The 19,205-nt window shown below is 37.7% G+C and overlaps 1 protein-coding gene across 1 annotated transcript in view; it reads right to left on the bottom strand.

The window, feature by feature from the left end:
* Positions 1–3,448: 3,448 nt before the first annotated feature.
* OSTF1 (osteoclast stimulating factor 1) overlaps positions 3,449–19,205 on the bottom strand; it is a 20,740-nt gene continuing 4,983 nt past the window's right edge. Inside the window, exons 2-10 of the mRNA XM_039566798.1 lie at positions 12,339–12,385; positions 11,668–11,718; positions 11,521–11,584; positions 10,263–10,316; positions 9,726–9,833; positions 9,225–9,274; positions 9,031–9,109; positions 8,461–8,559; positions 3,449–6,345 (exon numbers count right to left, since the gene is read on the bottom strand). Of these exons, the coding sequence (XP_039422732.1) occupies positions 6,287–6,345; positions 8,461–8,559; positions 9,031–9,109; positions 9,225–9,274; positions 9,726–9,833; positions 10,263–10,316; positions 11,521–11,584; positions 11,668–11,718; positions 12,339–12,385 (611 nt within the window). The 3' untranslated portion in view covers positions 3,449–6,286. The remainder of the gene's footprint in view (positions 6,346–8,460; positions 8,560–9,030; positions 9,110–9,224; positions 9,275–9,725; positions 9,834–10,262; positions 10,317–11,520; positions 11,585–11,667; positions 11,719–12,338; positions 12,386–19,205) is intronic.

The raw sequence follows: 19,205 nt of genomic DNA, 5'->3' as shown, positions 1-19,205 counted from the left end.
ACTTTCTAAGTACTAGCCTGAAATGGAAAGAATAATAGCTTATAAGCTGCAGCAACTGGTGTTAACCAGGAAAAGTGCAAAGCCAGAGCTCAGTTAATTAACAGCAAACAGTCCATAAAATGGAAACATACAACTAAACTGGAGTTTTCCTAAAACAACATGAAAAACCCGGAATCTTTAAGTGGTTAGAAAACTGCTGAAGCTGTGTCTGGTGTAGGCTGGCTTTGGTTAAAACTGAGTGGAAACTACTCCTAGTTAAACATGAGCACCACCAGACCCTTTCAACCTATTTTCTCCTGTGTAATAATGGCTTTTCATTTCAAACTCATTTAGTTTGAATGATCTTGTCACACCTACTGAAAGTAATTCAAACACTTTCAGCACTAGTTGGAAAAAGCCTAAGCAAACTCTTAATCTTCTGCACTGTCCTACTGATGAGAAAATATTTGCAGTGGTTAAGCCTCTGAAGTGATTTGAACTTTTGAATTATTCTTGTCTGACTAGAGAGCACTCTGTATTTTAGCAGAATAAAATTTGGTCAAAACTGTACTACACCATGACTTTCCACTGCTGTAACTCCATGTGGAAACTATTTTTTTGAAAAGTACTCAGAGAATTGTAACTGAATTGGCCCCATTCTCTGATTAGATGGGAGTTTTTAAAGCTACAGTAAATGCTAGCTCAGGGCTCTAATCAATCTATTTCTCTTAATTACAATGCCTGCTACTCAATCTACCTCTACCACAACTCTTCGGTCAACAAAATGCTTATTGCTCTTGCTTTTCAGTGTAAATGCATGTAGGCCAGGCACATTTTTTATTTCTTCATTCTTCTTCCATTTCAAACTCATAGCTATGCAGCTGGAATTTTCTAGCAAAATGGCTAAACCAGAAATGTTAGGGAAAAGCATAAAAGAGAAGTAAAAATTGATAGACTGAGAAGAATATATACTACTTTTTAATGAACTTCAGATTATATGAAATGTACTGTATCTTATCATAAAAGGGAAATTATATGGAAAGATAAAATTAGAGCCTTCAATTAAGAAAGTCTCAGTAATTTACTAACACTATGAAACTACTTGTGCTGTACAAGTCAGCTGAACAGGAAAGGAACATTAAAATTGAATATAAATTTTGAGGATTTAACTCTAATTTTATGTTGAGCATGTCTTAAGATGGTTAAGGATTAATTTCACTATGTCCCTGTAGACATGAAGTCAATTGGCAATGTGACTGCAGCAAAGCTGTGAGCAAAAATATACTCTATTAAGCAACACAAATCAAGAAAACAAATACAGGTTTGTGCAGAGCTTAAAAACAGAGGTCTTCCACTGCCTATGGATCTTCACTGGATTCCAGAGCCTTGCTTGAGATTTCACACCAGAAATATGACTATAACAAACTTCCATATGTCCACTTTGCATGTGGCACTTTGTGTCTTCACACTGGTTTTACATTTGAACTCACTAAATTTTCTTAGAGTTAGGAGCCTGTCTCTGGATAGAAAGGACAAAGGAATGGAACAGAGAGTTGCTCTAATGTGTGCTTCAGAATTTTGAGGAAAGGAGTAACTCACAAAGGAACAGCGCAAGTTGCAGACGCTTTCCTGGATGCATAAACCTGACACATGTAACAGCTGAGTGCTGGTACCCTGCCAAGTTCTGTGCTGCTCCACATTTACTTAAAAAAGCTCCCCTAAATTACCATTCTCTCTGCAAGGGATTCCTTCAGCCTCTGATCTTAGGAGTTGCTCCTAACCACAGGGAACAACCCTGCTTTTGTAACTGGGAGGATGAACATTAGCTGGATCACACTATTTTTCCCAGTGACATTGCTCATAGGTTAGCAATATCACAATGTCAGAGAAGAATCTCTTCCATGAGAATTCTCTGGTGTTCTATGGACTGCTCTACAGACCCCAAAGGAAGACCACTAAGCTTGGTAGAAGGATTAAGTAATGACGTGGCTTTTTAGAAAAGGCTGCAGATGGGACACATCATCTTCAGCTTCAACTTTCAGCTGGGAAACAACAAGCATCAGGTAAATAGGTACTTGGTAGACTTTTTCTGCCATAGGCAGACACTACCACCAGTCCAAATTCTGTTCCAGAAATTGTGACGTAAAGTCACTTTTATTCTGAATTGCTTTTGTAGTATTGTCTTATTTTTAGCTTTTGTTGGTTTTTTGATGTGTAGCTTCAAAAAAATCCCCAAAAAACAAACAAAAAAAAAACCCCCAAACCAAACCCAGCTGTTGCCTTATTTATTTAGCAAATTAGGATATCAAATTAATTTCTTATGAAGATTTCTGTTCCAAGTTCTTCAACACCATTTCTGCTTCTTTTCTGTCTCCTGATAAGATCAAAATACAGTTGACTAATATTGTCCTAAAACACTTTTAGTAACTTCAGCTTTTATCTGTCTCATGAAGCAAATGACTGATGGCCCATTATTTGTTACTCAGCTCAGTGGTGTGTTTCAATGGTTTCATTAGAAGGTGGCAATGGTTGCAAACAAATTTTTGATTTTGATGTGTGCTGCATGCTCAAACATCTGACTTTCTAGCATGTAACTGAAATGACCACAAGGTCAGACTAACTTACTTTCAGCAATCTTTGGCGCTTGACATAAAACACAAACACAAGAAACACAATAGCATCTTCAGAAATTAGAAGTCAGGGTTCTAAGTGGGAGATTTTGTTAGAAAATGGGCCACTCAGTCTAAACATTTAGTGTGTGACTTCTAACTGTTTTAGGAATATTACATTTCAGGTGATGGGATGAGTAAGAGTGAAATTCAGTAAGATGGGCTTTGTTTCAGTAAAACAGTATACTAACTTGAAAATTATCAAGAATCCAAGAACTATACTAAACAAAGTGCAAGAAATGTCCCATTTTTCTTTCTACAAAACAGGGATCAAGCATTTGATTCCTTTGATGAAGCCAACAGAAAATTTACTAATTTAGTCTGAAAGAGCCTCAAAGCAATCAAAACAATTTCTATTCCCTAACAGCACAAAATTTCTTACTGGAACACAGCTGATTTTCAATAGAAAGGCACACACATTAATTCAACCAGAAGTATGCAAGACAGAATATCCTTCAATGCTGAGTTCTAAGACACCTTGAGCTTGAAAATGCTCCTGTTGCTGCACTTAAAAACCCTACTTTTCTTCTTGTTACACACCTGAATGTAGCTGTCCTTGGAAAAAGTCTTAAATTTAAATGAGTCTGTAGGGGCACAAACACTGAAGAAAAGTAGGGGGAACAAGTGGGTTTGCATAACTAGTAAGATGCTGGATCAGCTTACTCCAGCTGTAGTTTCTCCTAGCTGTAGGACATTTGTTTTGGAGTTTTTTGTTTGTTGGCGGGTGTTTTTTTTGTTTGTTTATTCTGTTGTGTTATTTTGTTTTTTGGTTTTTTTTAATCAAAACTTCACTGCTGGAGTTACACAAAAAGTAGTTTATTGCCTGAAAGCCTTCACAGTGATTTGTATTTCACAAGATGAGTAGAACAGTTTCATAAAGAAAAACAAAGTTGTGGAAAAAAACCCAAAACCAGTAATTTTTGTCCTAGAAACAAATGACAGCACTTCTAGGTGCCTTCCTATGTAAATGTGCTTCCTTCAGGACACTCCAACGAGAACTTTGGATGCAATCCTTAGGCTCAACTCGTGCTTCTGTCATCATTCCTGTGCAGCACTTAGATCTGTCTGCAGAAGAACACAGGGTCTCTTCTGGCAGCTGTTAATTCCACAGACATGAACATAACATCTTCCTTGTAGGCTGCTGAACCCATGGCAGCAGAAGACATTACATTAAGAGTTATTTATGAATACAGACTCTGCCTCCAAAGCTCGACTGAAAAAACAGTGACTTGAGCCATTCTCTCCATGTCCTGTGACACTGAAGAATTTTAAGCCTGTGAGCTTTGTTTATGCATGAGAAAGACTCATGTAACAGATACCTGAGCCTTCTTGCCTCTCATTACAGGACTTTGAAGCTTGCACTTTGAAACTGAATCATTTTGATCAGCAGTATGCGGCATAACATATGGCTGACTATGGTAAAAGGCTGAGCTAGTAAAAAAGCTGGTTGATTAAATGTGAAGCAGAACAATCTTAAATATTATGAGTTATGTTCAACAACTGTTGAATGAATGCTAGAGAGAAAAAATTGGTGGTTTTGGTTTTTTTTCTTCCCTTCTAGGATCTTTGAGTTCACACAAAATAAAACATCACTGTTCATTTAACCACAGTATTGCACAATTGTATTTAGCACAATGCTAAAACATTTGTTCTATGGTTTTAACATTTGAACAGTCAAGAATTACATCTGCAGATAACTACTTGTGCAATGTCCCCATCTTAAACAGTTCTGGTCAATCAAACACTGCCTTCTTTGGTAAGAGCTTAACAAGCTTTACTGGCATCTAGTTCTTTCAAGGATGATAAAAATAAAAATCTGGCTCAATGTATTTTTAAAAATGGGAAATTAGGAGTGCTCCAAACTTTTAAAAATCTCTTAAATACTTAGTGTGATTTTCATTTATCCCCAGAGTTTCGCAAGAGCTTTTCATTTATCCCCAGTCTTTCACAAGAGCTTTTTTTCCTTTTTTTTTTGTTTTTTTTTTAGTTTCATAGACTGCTGTGTTAGAATGGATTTGTTAGAAGTCTCTCTTACAGAAGTTAGCAACAAAAAATTAAAAATGAGAGTGTATCTCAAATACTTGTAACATTTACTTACCATCACAGTAAGAAAGTATCTCTCAATAATGTGCAATATTCGGCCGCAGCTATTTGAGCGATCTGAAGGAAGTGATGCCTTAGGTTTTAACTTGTCTATTTCTCAAATCCTGTACTGCCTAATGTGTAATTCTGAAGTTTTGTGTGGCCTGTTAACTACTGCTCTCTCATGCTGGTTAGACATAACAAAGCCTCTCTAGGTTTGCACTTCAAGGACACCTTGTTGTCCCTGGCCCCAAAACGTGTAAAATAAAAGCCTTTGAGAGGAGGGGCAAACTTGGGGTAATTACATCATTAACTGAAATTGTAATTGGAGAATTAACCCTGATATGCAAATGGACCAAACTTATAAAAATGTGAAGAACCCATGACACAGCGTCCATCCTGGGTGGAATCCTTTGTAGGCTTTACACTCCCAAGGTCTATGTTTGAAGGCCTTTCAAATAAATACCTACTTTTATTCTCTTATTCTTGTCTGGCCTCTGTTTTCAGGTAGCCACTTTAAGGCATCAGAAGTACTATTTTTTAACCCTGCAGGGAAGCTTGAAAGCGGCTGAATTTACTTTCTTTTTCTTTAATTCACAGGAAGCAGCAATATATTTTAAAACTGTTTATTCAGCTTCAGGTATGTCTTCTAAAGATACCTGTGGTATATTTGATGCACATCTTCCCTCATTACATCGAACACACTTAACCTTTGAGGTAATTTAGGACAAAACGTAAGAGCACTTTCAAAAAATAAAAGCAAGAGATCAGTATTAAAAATTTTAGGCAGGATAAATAGAAAAATATTCTGTCTTCCTTTCACTACAAATAGTTTCAGCATAATATACTTGAAAAAGCAAAATAATCAGGGCACAAAGTCCAAGTGAATTTCCAAAGCAAACCTTATTTAAGCAAGCATTTCACCTGTGCTAACATTTCAGGGATTGGGCCCCACAGCAATAGAGAAGACAAAGCTTTCCTGAGGCGGGTTGTCTCAGGTTCTTCTGCACCTTATATAGAGGAACAGAGGAAGGAAGGGTCAAAATTTTACCAAAATTAAAAATCAAACCTTGTCATGCTGGCTCCATATGGGCAAATAATGGTCCCTCTCTACAGCAGCATCTCCATTTATGCCTGTCAGCCAGTACTGACTCTCAGTATTAACTGCATGAAGGAACATACACCCAGGGAAATTTGGGGAAATGTTAGCAGTGGTGTCCTGCTGTCCCAGAAGGACCTTTCAGTATTCCAGAGATACAAGGCACTTGCTGGGAAGGCCTGAGATGAAACCTGTGAGTTTAGAAGATGGTCCTCTGCCCATTCAGTGATGAAGGTGTGCCATACTTCCCCTGTGATAATTCCAAAAAGGAACTCTGATTTAAAATGTGACATCTTCTGGGTATGTGAAGATTATTCCTTTGCAAAGCCTGATTTCACCCTCTCATTTATATGCTGTACTGCAATACTCTAAGTGAGATGCTTCTACAGTTGCAAAGATATGTTTTGAAAACGACACAGACAATGCAAGTTATAGTTTTTCATACAAGTTAAAAAAGCTAATCGGAATCTTCATCATCAAGGTATTCCTCTGCATTACTCAATGTTCGGACTGTACCTGGAAAGAAACAAAATTAAATCAAAGTACTAAAAATACCAGGCACAGAGGCAACAAGACTGACATAATTCACAAAAGCGACAACCATTGTTATCCTAGATTTCTGGAAGAAGAAAATGATTAAGTTTAAACCTAACCTGCTCAACTGTTTTGTGAAAAGAAATCTAAGGGAAAAAAATCATGTTTCTCTATTTTAGGAGAAGCAGCAAAGGGAGAATGGGAAGAAAAGAAATTGCAGGGCCCTGTGCTCAAGGGGCCATACTTTAAGAAAAGTACAAATTACAGTTCTTCTACTCCTTCTGCTGTGTTTAGCAGCACAATTAACACAACCTTTTTGTTTCTATGACATGATTTTAATAATTTAAATTTTTTAGAATATACTTCAGCAACTGATTTTGAATATCTGTCTGTACATGTGAAACATAAATCTGAACAAAGAGAGGGAGACAAAGTAAGCTTCCTCCAATGAAACAGTTTTAGATATGGACTATGATAGAAGCCATATGTAATTAGGAACAAGGGAGAGGAAGACTGATTATACAGAACTGAATCTCTGACAAAGAACAATGTTTCACTTCCAGACACTGGAAGTACTTAAATGCAGACTCAAGAGACAGAAAAATGAAATTAGTGAAAATAACCAAGAAAATACAAAATACAAGGAAAGTATACAGATCAGTGGTGTCAGAGATATTACAAAAGGCAAGGCTGAGACAAAAAACCAAAAAACTGAGATTATCGGCTGTTATATCAAGGCAAGCAAAAAAAGACAGGGTGTGAAATTACCAGAGACTGGTGATAGATGAGGTGACCAAGGATGAAAAATCTGTCAGTCATGGAACCAAAATTAATTTAAAGGGAGTGAAGAAGTAGATTAGTTACTTAGCACCAGGAAATAGAACATTAGTATAATTACTGGGACATCAGAACAGAGAAAACACCTGTACCAGGTGCCTACAATAGACATGCAAAGATGAACAAAGTGCTTTTAATAGGGATTAACTAAGTTTAGGAAAAAATTACGTATTATATATATATACACACATATATGTATGTATGCATATATATGTATGTATGTACACACACAAACACACACAGAGAAGGACTTCTGCCATTTTTTACAACTGCTTTCTTAAGAACCAAGATTGGGAGAAATAATTTGCCAGTTTTCCAGGAAATTTTGATTTTACCTCTACCAAAGAGCAGGACAATATTTTTCCTGCAACTGCTCTTCCTGGCCTTCTCAAGTTGCAGTCAGCTATTCCTCCATTTTAATTACCATAACCTCTAGGCTCCTACAGGTTAGCATTTCCTCTGTTCTCACTAGTCCTGTGATGATGCAATTGCTATACTGCAATACCCCATCAAAACCAACTGTAACTCTGCATGTGTTTTTAAGTAATTTCTTGTTTCACTTAGAGTTTCCACCCTAACTTCAGCCTCCTGAAAGGTATAGGTAATAGCAGTTACACAATACTGAACAATTCAGTCTTTTTTCAGCTTTTTAAAATAGCTTCTTTAACTCTTTTGGACTTGGACACTATGCTATTGGGACAGATGAACACAATGGGAGGCAGTGAGACTATTTTGATCAACACCTGAAAGCATTCTTTCCTTAGAAAAGTCACTCAGAGACACACAGAAATTATAAAGTAAAAAATCTAGCAGTAAGAAAAAGAGGATCGTCTGTTGGTGCTTGTTTGGCTTAAGTTTGGAGGAACAAACAAGCATATGCGGCAAGACAGCACACTGTTTTATTCTTGTAACCTGTCCCTTATGGTATGCTACTTCTAAAATAGTTTCCATCCTTGCTTTCATTCTGCCTGAAGGGCCTGTCTTCTATTTCCTTCCCTTTCTTTACCATTTTCACATATTCTGAACTCTGTTGCCTCTTGCTGACACAAGGTGGCATTTTGTGTGGAGTCAGCAGCACTGCATAAGATAAACCATGTTCATATCATAGCTCTAAACTAACCCTCTCAAGTGAGCCCTTCCAAACACAACTCTTAGCCCATGTAATTCCCAAATGGTTTTTATGACTATCAATATATCGGTATTTGGTTAAAATATTAAGTGTCCTCCAAAAGTAAAATTATCAAACAAAATCAGAAATACCTGCACTCTGTTTCTTCTTAAGCAAGGAAGCACAAGCTGCGTTTGTTGCCATATCTAAAGCCAGTTTCTTCTCATTGTTTTTCAGATCTGTTCTTGCCCCTTCATGAAGAAAATTTTCATCATGAATCACTATCCCAGTTATTTATCAACCAATGTCATTATGATATGAATTTCACTAACGTGGGTAGAACAATAAAGGACAAGGGAATCTGACCTACTGACTGCTCTGAAGCAGACCAAAAGCTATGGATGCTCTTCCATAAGCTACAGTTGATTAGGGAACTTGCTGGCTGCTCTTCCTTTTTAAGAAGCAGATGTCATTGCTGTTCTGGGGTTTAAGTGCCTAATTTTGTCTGTAAAGCAGGATGAAATTATCTTGAGCAAGTGAGATGTCTACCTTCCAAACAGCTGCCAGATTTTTCTGCAAGACTTTTCCTGCAAGTCAGGCAGGTGACTGATGGCTAATGACAGTACCTGAGTTATATGGAAACACTTAAGAAATATAAATTAAAAAACCTTCAGGAATCTAGTCTGCACACAGATTGTTGAAACCTTGGTGAAGATCTTTACCCTTTTCCAGCAGCATCTCTACAATATCTGCATAACCTTTCCATGCAGCAGCATGCAAAGCTGTGTCTCCCAATTTGTTCTGTGGAGTTAGAGGGAAAAGCAACAGGATTAAAATGCAGCAAAAAAACTTTCAGCTTCTACCACGGGTGAGTAACACCACGCCTCTACTGTAAGCGTCTATTGGTTTAACCTACCTGTTGGTTTAACTCCAAGTTTGCCTGGGTAAGCAGAACATCTACTACATCTGCAGAAAACAGGGAGAGATGTTAAGAGAAAAATGTAGTGGAAACATATATGCTTTTTTTTGCATTCGTTGTAGTTAAGATTCAATGAAAGACCAATCAAATCAGCTAATGAAAATCTGTAAGTCAGACTGCATTGGGCAACCAACCATTAGTCACAAAACATGCTACTGCATACAATACCCAAAATAATACCAGAGTTCTTTTTGATCTGTCCTTCTTCCACTCTGCTTATAAGTTAGGCTAATTAGCATGCCTGCTTCAACAGCAAAACCAAAACACAGCATTTGATGGAGCTGAACCTCCCTTCTAGCCTGATTTTTATTTACAAAAAAATAGAGTAACATTGAAAAAAACCCAGCTTCATTATTTAGTGCTGCAATTTTATCAGTCAGCCTAACAAGCATATCAAGAAAACCAGAGAACAGTAATTTCAAATTAATTCTCTGATACCTTTATGTCCTCCATGGCATGCCCAATACAGAGCTGTGTTTCCAGCTTTGTCTAAGCCATTGACACCAACTCGATTATCCAAACACTCTCTCAACCAGCTTAGGTTGCCTGAAAGACAAAATCAGTTTTGATTACCTTTTTTTCCTTTGAAAAGTTAAAAAACCATTAAAGGTTCTTTAAAGGAAATAGTCCTTTCTGAAAGTGATTAGCAGCAACATTTATAATTCATTGAACAACCAGCCATACCAAAAATCATACCAAGTGATACCAAATGTCTTTTCTTCCATTCCCAGAAGACCTTTATATCCCTATGTAGTTAAATGGATGGTACCACACTTTTTCTGTGTATACACAGAGTGGCAATTCTACCAGGCTGTATCTCACTTTTTCCAAGCTGTAAAACTTAGCAGATAACTTGCTCAAGAAGTAAGACAACCAAAACAGGCAGAACATATTCTAAATATATTATTATTATTACTATAGCAGAAAACAAGTAAATAATCCTTTAGCATTACACAACTAAAACACCAAACATACCTCGTTTGGCAGCTTCATGCAGCGGATTATCAATAGACTCTGCTTGCTCTGCCACTGAAATGAAAGAGTAAATTCTAACTACTTCTGAAACATGTACTTGACACCTGTGTGGAAATAAAACATATTTGATTCTAACATGAAAAGAGATTTGTGAGTGACAGACTAATGAGATGCACTTTGATTTCCTGTGTATGGGAAGCTAATAAAGAGAAAAGCTTGTGAAAACTTCAAACAACAGCATCAAATTGCACAATCTACCTAAATCAGAAGACATGATCCTAGTACTCTGTTCTTACGGTCTGCAAAAGCTTCTGTTCTGCTTATGCATGCAAATTTTGCAAATGTGCAGAGACACCACCCCTACCCTGGTCTAAAATTGAAGCTTTACAGATAATCTCAGTGGGAACATGAATTAACAGGTTGTTTGGGTTATTTTAAATATAACACACTTCAATATTCAAAAGAAATTTGAATGCAGATATGTTGCATGTATCAACTAGTCTTGCATATTAACAGTGCATGACCTCTGATCTCTGGCAGATAGCATGAGTAGAATCAGTTTGGAAATCACAAACTAAAGTGAAATTTGATGCCATGGTGGTCTCAATGACTACGCCATAGATTTCTATTAATGTATTTCTACTAACTACAGGGCAGGGAAAACAGCATTGCTACCGTAATGTTTCCTACCGCAGATGGGACAACAGGAAGCTACTTCGGTCATATTGGCAACTGTGATGCAATCTGTCATGAGACACTGCTACTCTGCCTACAATTCCTGGCAGGACTTGGAAGAATTGTGTATTCGTTGCTTTTAAAAGTGATTTTAGTTGAATCTGAAAAAGCAGTTTCTATTCAGCCCAGACACATATGGGATATTTAACGCGGTGCAATCCCCCAAAAAACCAATGTTTTCTGTGGCTGAATATATTCACTAAAAAAACAACAAAAGGCAAACAAGACCCCATCCTTCAGATACAAGTGTTCTTCCCCTCGAAACTGAGAGTATCTCAGTATCTGTTACCTGCATAACCAGAAACATGAACACTCAGCAAACTCAAGCTGCCTCTAGGTTATAAAAACACAAGACAACCTGTCCACTGCTGATGTACAGTGGTAACTGATACTGCAGATGGATGTATTCTGAAACACATGGTAGAGTACTGTTAAGTACCAATACTGTGATCTGATTTTGAAAAGACAGCTATTTCCTTTGATTGCGAATGATCTTACCAAATAAAAATATTCTAGACTTTACCATAGTTGCTTGGAATTAGTCCAGTTCTCCCTTTGCAAGTTCCTTTCCACCAATTTGTATCACTCTGCAGAGAAAAGGGAAAATATTTTAGATGGGATAATTTGCATCTCAGAAGTATTCAGTCTGTGTGGGATGCCTTAGACTCACCATGTCAGAGATGTAAATGATATCTCCTTCTTCAAAGTACAGTTCATCTGGCTTTAAAAAAAAATTAAGAAGAGTAAACAGTAGCTTAATATGTGTATGCAAGAAAAACAAATACCTGGATAAGTCAGAATACATTCACCTCTTCATTCAAAACAATGATTACTCAATTTCTCTATCACCTACACAACAGCCTGACAGTCTCTAGCTTGGCTTGCTTACAGCTAAGTTTCTGGATCTGTAACTTTCCTAACAACACAAAGACTGTGGCCTTTCCAATGAAGAGCTGTGCAACAGAAGCAGTGAAATACATCTTTTGTTTGTTAACTTCATCCCCTTTTTGGTTGGTCCCAGTTCACCAGATCTCTTAGTCTCAACTATCATTGTTGCCTTTGGAAGAAAAAACAAATTATTTAACATTTCTGATCTTTGATTGTTGGTAACTGATACTACAGAAGAAAGCATGCTACTTTTAAAAAGAGCTGTTCTTAAAAGAGACTGATGATGAATCAGACAGTTTTATTCACATTAAGAATGACTATCCATCAACAAGCTTTATCATTAAAATTTTGGTACAGTTAAGTCTAACATGCCAGTACTAGCAGAACTAAAGAAATATTATAGACAAGGCTAAAACTAAGATTCTCAAACCACTGAAGTCTAGATGTACTTACCGTTCTGGGCTCAAATGTATACAGGGCCCTGAATACTTTCACCTGCCCTAAAAAAAAAACCCAGAAAAACCCCAATTAAAAAAAAAATCAGTACCAGTATCATGCCTTTAAATGCAGCCCTTAAATCCAAATACATTCCTTTCCTTCAAGCTTAATGCCAGTTGCTGAATGAATTTGTGCTACACTTCTATCAAAGAAAATCATGATGAAAAGGCTCAGCAGCCTGAGTTAAAAAATCCAGGAACATGGGTTATGAAGGAAACTGGACTGATCAGTTACATGTAAGTACCCTCTTCTGCACACCTAACATGCTCTTTTATAGCTCACTGTGCAACAAAAGTGTTGTCATTGATTTCTGAGGAAAAGTGTAGTTTCATTCATATATACCCTCACACACTCATACATGCTGTACATACTAGTATTACGAACATCAAATCTGTCACATGACAAAGAAAGAAGAAAGAAACAAACCAATGACCAATGTCAGCAACATGTTCTTATACTTACTTGCAGTCATTATTAGGAAAATAATGCAGTAGCACAGAACTCATTAAAGAAAAATGACAAATGGTCACACAGTCCTATTTAATGTACTGATGTGCTGTTCTATTTAGATGCTTAAAATAAGCTATAGGGTGTGCAATTCCAGTAAATGGGAAACATTTATTTTAAAAGGCCAATTTGGAAGAGACTGTCAGCAGCATTCAAGCCAAGAAAAGATAACCTTAATGCAGAGAGGTACAAATTTAATTGCATAAACTGCAAAAGAAGCTTCCTGACAAATGTTTTTAAAAAAATTCAAAAAGTACATTTCAATACCATGAACAGAATGTACAAGTACAGAAGAAACATGTATATTATATAATTAGCTAACTGCTGGAGTCCATTGGACTCAATGGAGAAATATATTATGCAGACTGTTCTGTATTGTTTACTTTTAGCTATCTTAAGTCTTAAGCATGTAGGTTTATTTACTTTTAAATGTGTTGAACTTGGAGGTGTAGGTTACACACAGGTTCTTACACTATATATGTTTATACAGATTATCTTGTGACTGAAGCAGTGTCTGATCCATCAGGACAATAGGTCCAGGCTATTTTGTGTACTCAGAGAAACTGATGAACCTACTGCCAAAGGCTGTACTGTACAATAAAGTGTACACATGCAATGTTTTGCATAGTTTATTAAATGGAGCTAAGCAAGTACAGACAGAGTAGGTTTCAAGAAAAAGCCTTTACCTTTTTTATTAAGAACCATCATCTCTGGAATTGTTTTTGTCTCCTTTTTTTTGCTAGATGTAGTCTTTATTACCCCAGTATCTAAAATCCTACTCACAACAGTGATCAGTTTAGGAAGTTAACTTAAGAGCTTTAAAAATAACATTCTGAAGGTGAATATGCTGACCACCTTGAGAAAGGAGGATGGTACCCAACTGCCATTTTGCAGAACCCCTTGGGGTGGTTCTTAAATTGTATTTTCAAGTGCCTCTGGATATTCCCTAGCAAGAGCAATGCCAAGGCATACTTGTAAAGGCGTAAGTACTAAGCAAAACATTTCCGTAGCCCTCTATTCTCAGGCTTTTGTGTGACTAAGTGTATGTAAAACTATAAACATAAAATGAATCTGTATAAACACATTGTCAAGTGCATACAGATAATGTACATATCTTTTTTTTATAATCTGTAACTGCTCCTCACAGTACTTAATTTTTAGTAACACAACAGAAGTTCAATTTGGCTTTATTGGTTGGTTCTTTCTCACACAGCACCCATCTCCTAGACACAAAAGGTCCAAAACTTCTCAAACCTTCACCCCAGAAACTAAATACTTCCAACTGTGGCAACTGCTAAAAAGAATGAAACCTGAGTTATGTTTACTACCTATATAGAAGTGATGAACAAGGACAGTAGACAGTAATGCATCCTGGACCAAAGTGCTTCAGCATGAAGCATGTGAACTGCAGCTGGGGAGAAGTCAAGCCACAACAATGAAAAACAAATGAAGAAAAAAAGAAAACAAAAAAGAATGAGAGATGACAAAACAGGATGGAAGACAGGAGTACTGCCCCTTCTCCTTGGCTTTCTCCCACAGAAGACACAAAAACACAACACAAAACTGCACACTGACAACTATGGAGACTACAACCATCATCCACCAATTTTCAGCATTTAATTTAAGTAAGGGGAAGAAACGGACAACAAAAGGGAAGAATAAGAAATATTAAAAGGGGAAATGAGAAGATGGCAGAAGACAGGGAAAAGGAGGAAATACGCATTTGTGTGTTGCATGTCTTTCGTAATAACGCACCACATATGTGCCAACAGATTTTCTAAAGTTATCACACCTGTGGAGACAAAGAAGACTGGAAACACTGATACAGTGTGTCAGCTGATTACAGTAAAGCTGACACACTGTTTAAACAAAAGGCAATTCATTGTTCGTTTGTGGGGTTTTTTTTTAATTCTATAAGCCTCAAACAGAGTTACTTCCCCAAACGTCCAACTGTCATGTCACAGACCAACACATGCTAAAACATTCTCCTGTGATGAAATACAAAGTACAAATTTGCATGTATAGAACTACAGGTCTGGTTAATGTTAATTTCACAGTACTTTATATTGAAGTTAAACACTACCCATTAGTGGCACCAATCTTTAAAAAAATTTTTTATAAAGAGACATTAAGGCTGTTTACTTTGCTGCATTTAAGATCTTAGAACAAGGGGACTTTAGCATTTGTAATAGATTTTTTTGTACCAAATTCTAACACAAAAATTCAGTCTAGGAGATTAAAATAAAAAAATGTTAGCACACAAAGTGGACATTAGACTTGAATCCCAGTTCTGCAGACACAGAGAAATCATATTTTATTAGGTGCATGGGTATCTGTAATCACTGGAAATACTTTTATCTAGCAGTACCTATCTCTAGGCATGCAGACAGACTTAGAGCTTGCTTTGGAATATGCAAAAAGATAGAAAGCACCCGAAGTCTTCCTCTGCCCCCACTTACTACTACATGTTTCTAGATTCCTGTGGGATGGTGGACCAGTAATTAGCACTCATTTGAATTTATGAAAGTTGACTGACTGCACCTGCCCACCACATGCTTTTAGAGGACAAAGTAATGAGAATACAGAACACATATGTACCTTTTTAAGATTTCAAGGCACCGGGCACACATAAATTAGTTTATTCTTAATGAGAGGAGTATCCCTTTCAAAAGCAAAGTACATGGAGGCACAGGGCAGTGATAAGTCCCACAACAGACCTTTTTCTAAGCACAGGGATTTAAAGGGTTCTTCTTTTCAATCCTGTTATGCCCTGCTTGGTGGGTTTAGGGAAGGTTGTTTGATTCATTTAGCACAGAGAAACAACAAAAATCTTCAATAACAAACTCTTAATTGCACACTTTTAGAACATTAAGGTAGAATTAGGTACTTGGCAAATTTTAAAGCAAAATCCAGACAAACTAAGGCACCTCACAAACAATAACTTAGCCAACTTTAACTTAACCAGACACAGGGCACTTACTAAGGCATTGACTGGAATTTTTTTGTCTGGTTTACAATATATTTTAAGAAGAAGTAGTTAGGAGAAGAAAGAAAGGAAGGATAAGAGTAGAAAGATATCACCACCCATTGACCCAGTGACAAGACTGTTGCAACTTTGACAATCACAGTCAAAATGATGGTCCCAACCTCGATCCATAGTGAAAAACCCATGAAGCATGAAGTTAAATGTATTAACATATGCTCAGGTGGGAATACCTAGGTACCTCCTAGGGAGTAGCAGGGTGCAGGGGCAGGGGGAAATTAACACTCACTGATATACCACTGTGGATCACCTGCAGTCCTCTGGTGGAAGGCCTCAGAAATTGGTCTGGGGTTGGGGTTTTGGATGGTTTATGGCACATTCTAAGACATGATAGTTGCCTCTCAAGTCAGCATAGTTGAGCAAGTTATACCCCACCAGAAGGGATGAATACCTTCAGGCTTAGTGTGAATGTCCCACCACCTTCCCCGCGGAGGGGAGCTTTCACACCTGAGCCAGTTGAGTAAGGGAAGACATGAGAAAACACTTCTTATAGGCCTCTTTTCTTATCTGGCTCAAACCCCAGCTTCTTGCTAAACACAGGCTGGCTTGTTGTGGTCATCCTCTGGTGCTCACACGCTCTCCACTTGGGCTGTTATCTTGCACATCATCAGCAAAGCACACTCTGCTTTTGCAAATTTGAGACGTTAACCAGTAATACTTCAGTCTCAAAAATCCCACACTTTAGTCATAAGACTGTCTTCTCCCTTCTTGCGGAATTTGCATTAAACATCTGCAAAACAACTACCTGACAAACAAAAAAGCTAACTTATTATACATACTTAATAGATACAATTACTCTTAGCATACAAACCTCCCAAGTCACACAACTTGTCAAACCCTCCTGCAGAAACACAACATGGTAAAGGAGTCAAACTAACCATTCTCTGTAACCAGCAACACAAAACTAATGACTTTGTCAGGTTGGACTGACCCCACAACCTTTAATTTATTTTGAATAACTTACCTATAAACCTCTCCAGCTTTTTTGAGGGAGGGAAACATGCAACTCATAATTCTAAGATGATCCTTTCCCCACTAAGCACATAAAAGCAAGGAAATGGAGAAACTGAACAGTAGCAAAAGCTTAAAAATGCAGCTTCCGATAGGCACTGAACTGAAGAGAGATAGCTGCTGTGCTTCATAATGCTAATAATAAAAAGATAAAACCACCATTTTCTAAAAAGACTGTAAGATTTTTGTTTTCTTCTTACAACTTCGAGATTTATTTTTCATCAATTGCAGTACCATTAACAGATGATTGCTTCCAAAGAAGTGCTAAGTAAGGAGTACAGCAACAAGGAGCTACTGTTTCTCTCACAGTGACTTTTTTTCCCTACTTCCTTTCTGCTCTTTCACTCCAGCTTCTCTAAACTACCACAGCCATTAGCATTAAAATCCTCACTATTACCAAAACATTCTCCACTTTCTCTCACTTGCTTTCAACCCCCCCCAATGAAATTCTAAAAAAGAAAAAACCCAAAAAAACAACCTGTAACTGCATGGCACTACCTACTCAGGTATTTGTGTTAGGCTGAAATTTCAGCACCAACGGGGAGAAAATGCAATTTCATTAGCGGTCAATTAATATTACTTCCTCAAACGAAAAAACACCCTAACACAGTCCTTGGTTCAAAATATGCATATTGTAAACAAAATAATGATGGCAGTAAGTCAGTGTTCACAGGAGCTACCAAGGCTTGGCCCCACTGACAGGAGTCTTTTGTTAGCATCTGCCATAGAGAACCATAATCACATCTCATTGACTCAAGCAAGATGCTACAAATCAGATATTAATCCTGATGCAACATCTTTTCATTACTGCTATTAAGACTAAGCAGCTCAAGACTACCATAAAAATCAGAATAACTAACTTAAGATGAACCGACTCACTGTGTGTCACAAAGCACTGTCAGTGCCTACAGTACAGAGAAGGATAATCTCTATGCTGTAGAAAATCAGAACAGACTATGGTAATCAACAGTTAGTTAAAAAACTGCAAGTCTATCAATGTCTTCAAGGGTTCAAGCTAATCCTGGGTTGTCATCAGCCATCTTTCTCTTTGCTCCCATAATGCTGCACAGAAACAGTTCAGAATCAGGTACTCTAGCACCAACTTGATTGAAAACAACTAATTTGAACCCCTACCTGTAACAGATGGCCCAAAAGGAGAAAATATGCAAAGGATACGCTATGTGGGCAAGAAGAAGGACAGCTTGCATGCTCCAGGGCATATGCTAGTTTTGATCTCCTTCCAGAACATTTATAACTGGGAATAGGAATTTTGATATATATTCAGATTAACTTCTTTCAAGGAAGTGAAAGGCATCTTACAGAAAAAGTGTGGTAGTAATGGAGCAGTCTTTGTTTTCTCAGTGTTGGCCTAAGAACCTACAAAGGAATTACATGATCTGGTAATGTATACCAGCACATTAAGTCACAACCTTTTGGCCAAGGGGGAAATACCAAAGGTAAGATGCAGATTAGATGCAAGTGTATCTGTGATACACTTGCAGTTTGTTTTAGTAAGAGAAAACATGTTTATCTTATGATCTCCATGTTTCTGAGGAGATGTGCAATTTTATTAGTAGGACATTATGGCCAAACTGAAACTTTTTTCCTGGTTTCTCACAGAATCACTTAGGTTGCAAAACATCTCTGAGATCATCAAGCCCAACCATTAACGTACCACTGCCAATCCACTGAACTGTGTCCCTAAGTGCCACATCCACATGTCCCTTTACATACCTGCAGGGACTCATTCCTTTCCCTGGAAAGCCTGTTCCAATACCTGACAAACACCCTCAGTGAAGCAATTTTCCATAATAGCCAACCTAAACTTCCCTGGCACAACTTGAGGCCATTTTCTCTTGTCCTATCACTTGTCACTTGGGACAAGAAACAAGCACCCAACTTGCTACAAGCTCCTTTCAGATAGTTGTACAAAGCCGTAAGATCTCCCTAAGCCTCCTTTTCTCCAGGCTAAACATCCCCAGCTGCCTCAGCTACTCCTCATACCAACTACTCTCTAGACCCTTCACCAGCTCTGTTGCCCTTCTCTGGACTCTCTCCAGCACCTCAATGTCTTTTTTGTAGCGAGGGGCCCAGAACTGGACATAAGACTTGAGGTGCAGCCTCACCAGTACCCAGTACAGGGGGACAGTCACTGTCTGCTGGCTACACTACTTTTCATGCAGACCAGGATGCCACTGGCCTTCTTGGCTACCTGGGCTGGGTCATGTTCAGTTAGCTGTCAACCAGCACCCCCAGGTCAC

The sequence above is a fragment of the Corvus cornix genome, chromosome Z, assembly GCF_000738735.6.
Source record: "Corvus cornix cornix isolate S_Up_H32 chromosome Z, ASM73873v5, whole genome shotgun sequence".
Classification (NCBI taxonomy): Eukaryota; Metazoa; Chordata; class Aves; order Passeriformes; family Corvidae; genus Corvus; species Corvus cornix.
Note: the sequence above shows the minus strand (reverse complement) of the source record. Positions and strands in the feature narration are given on the sequence as shown.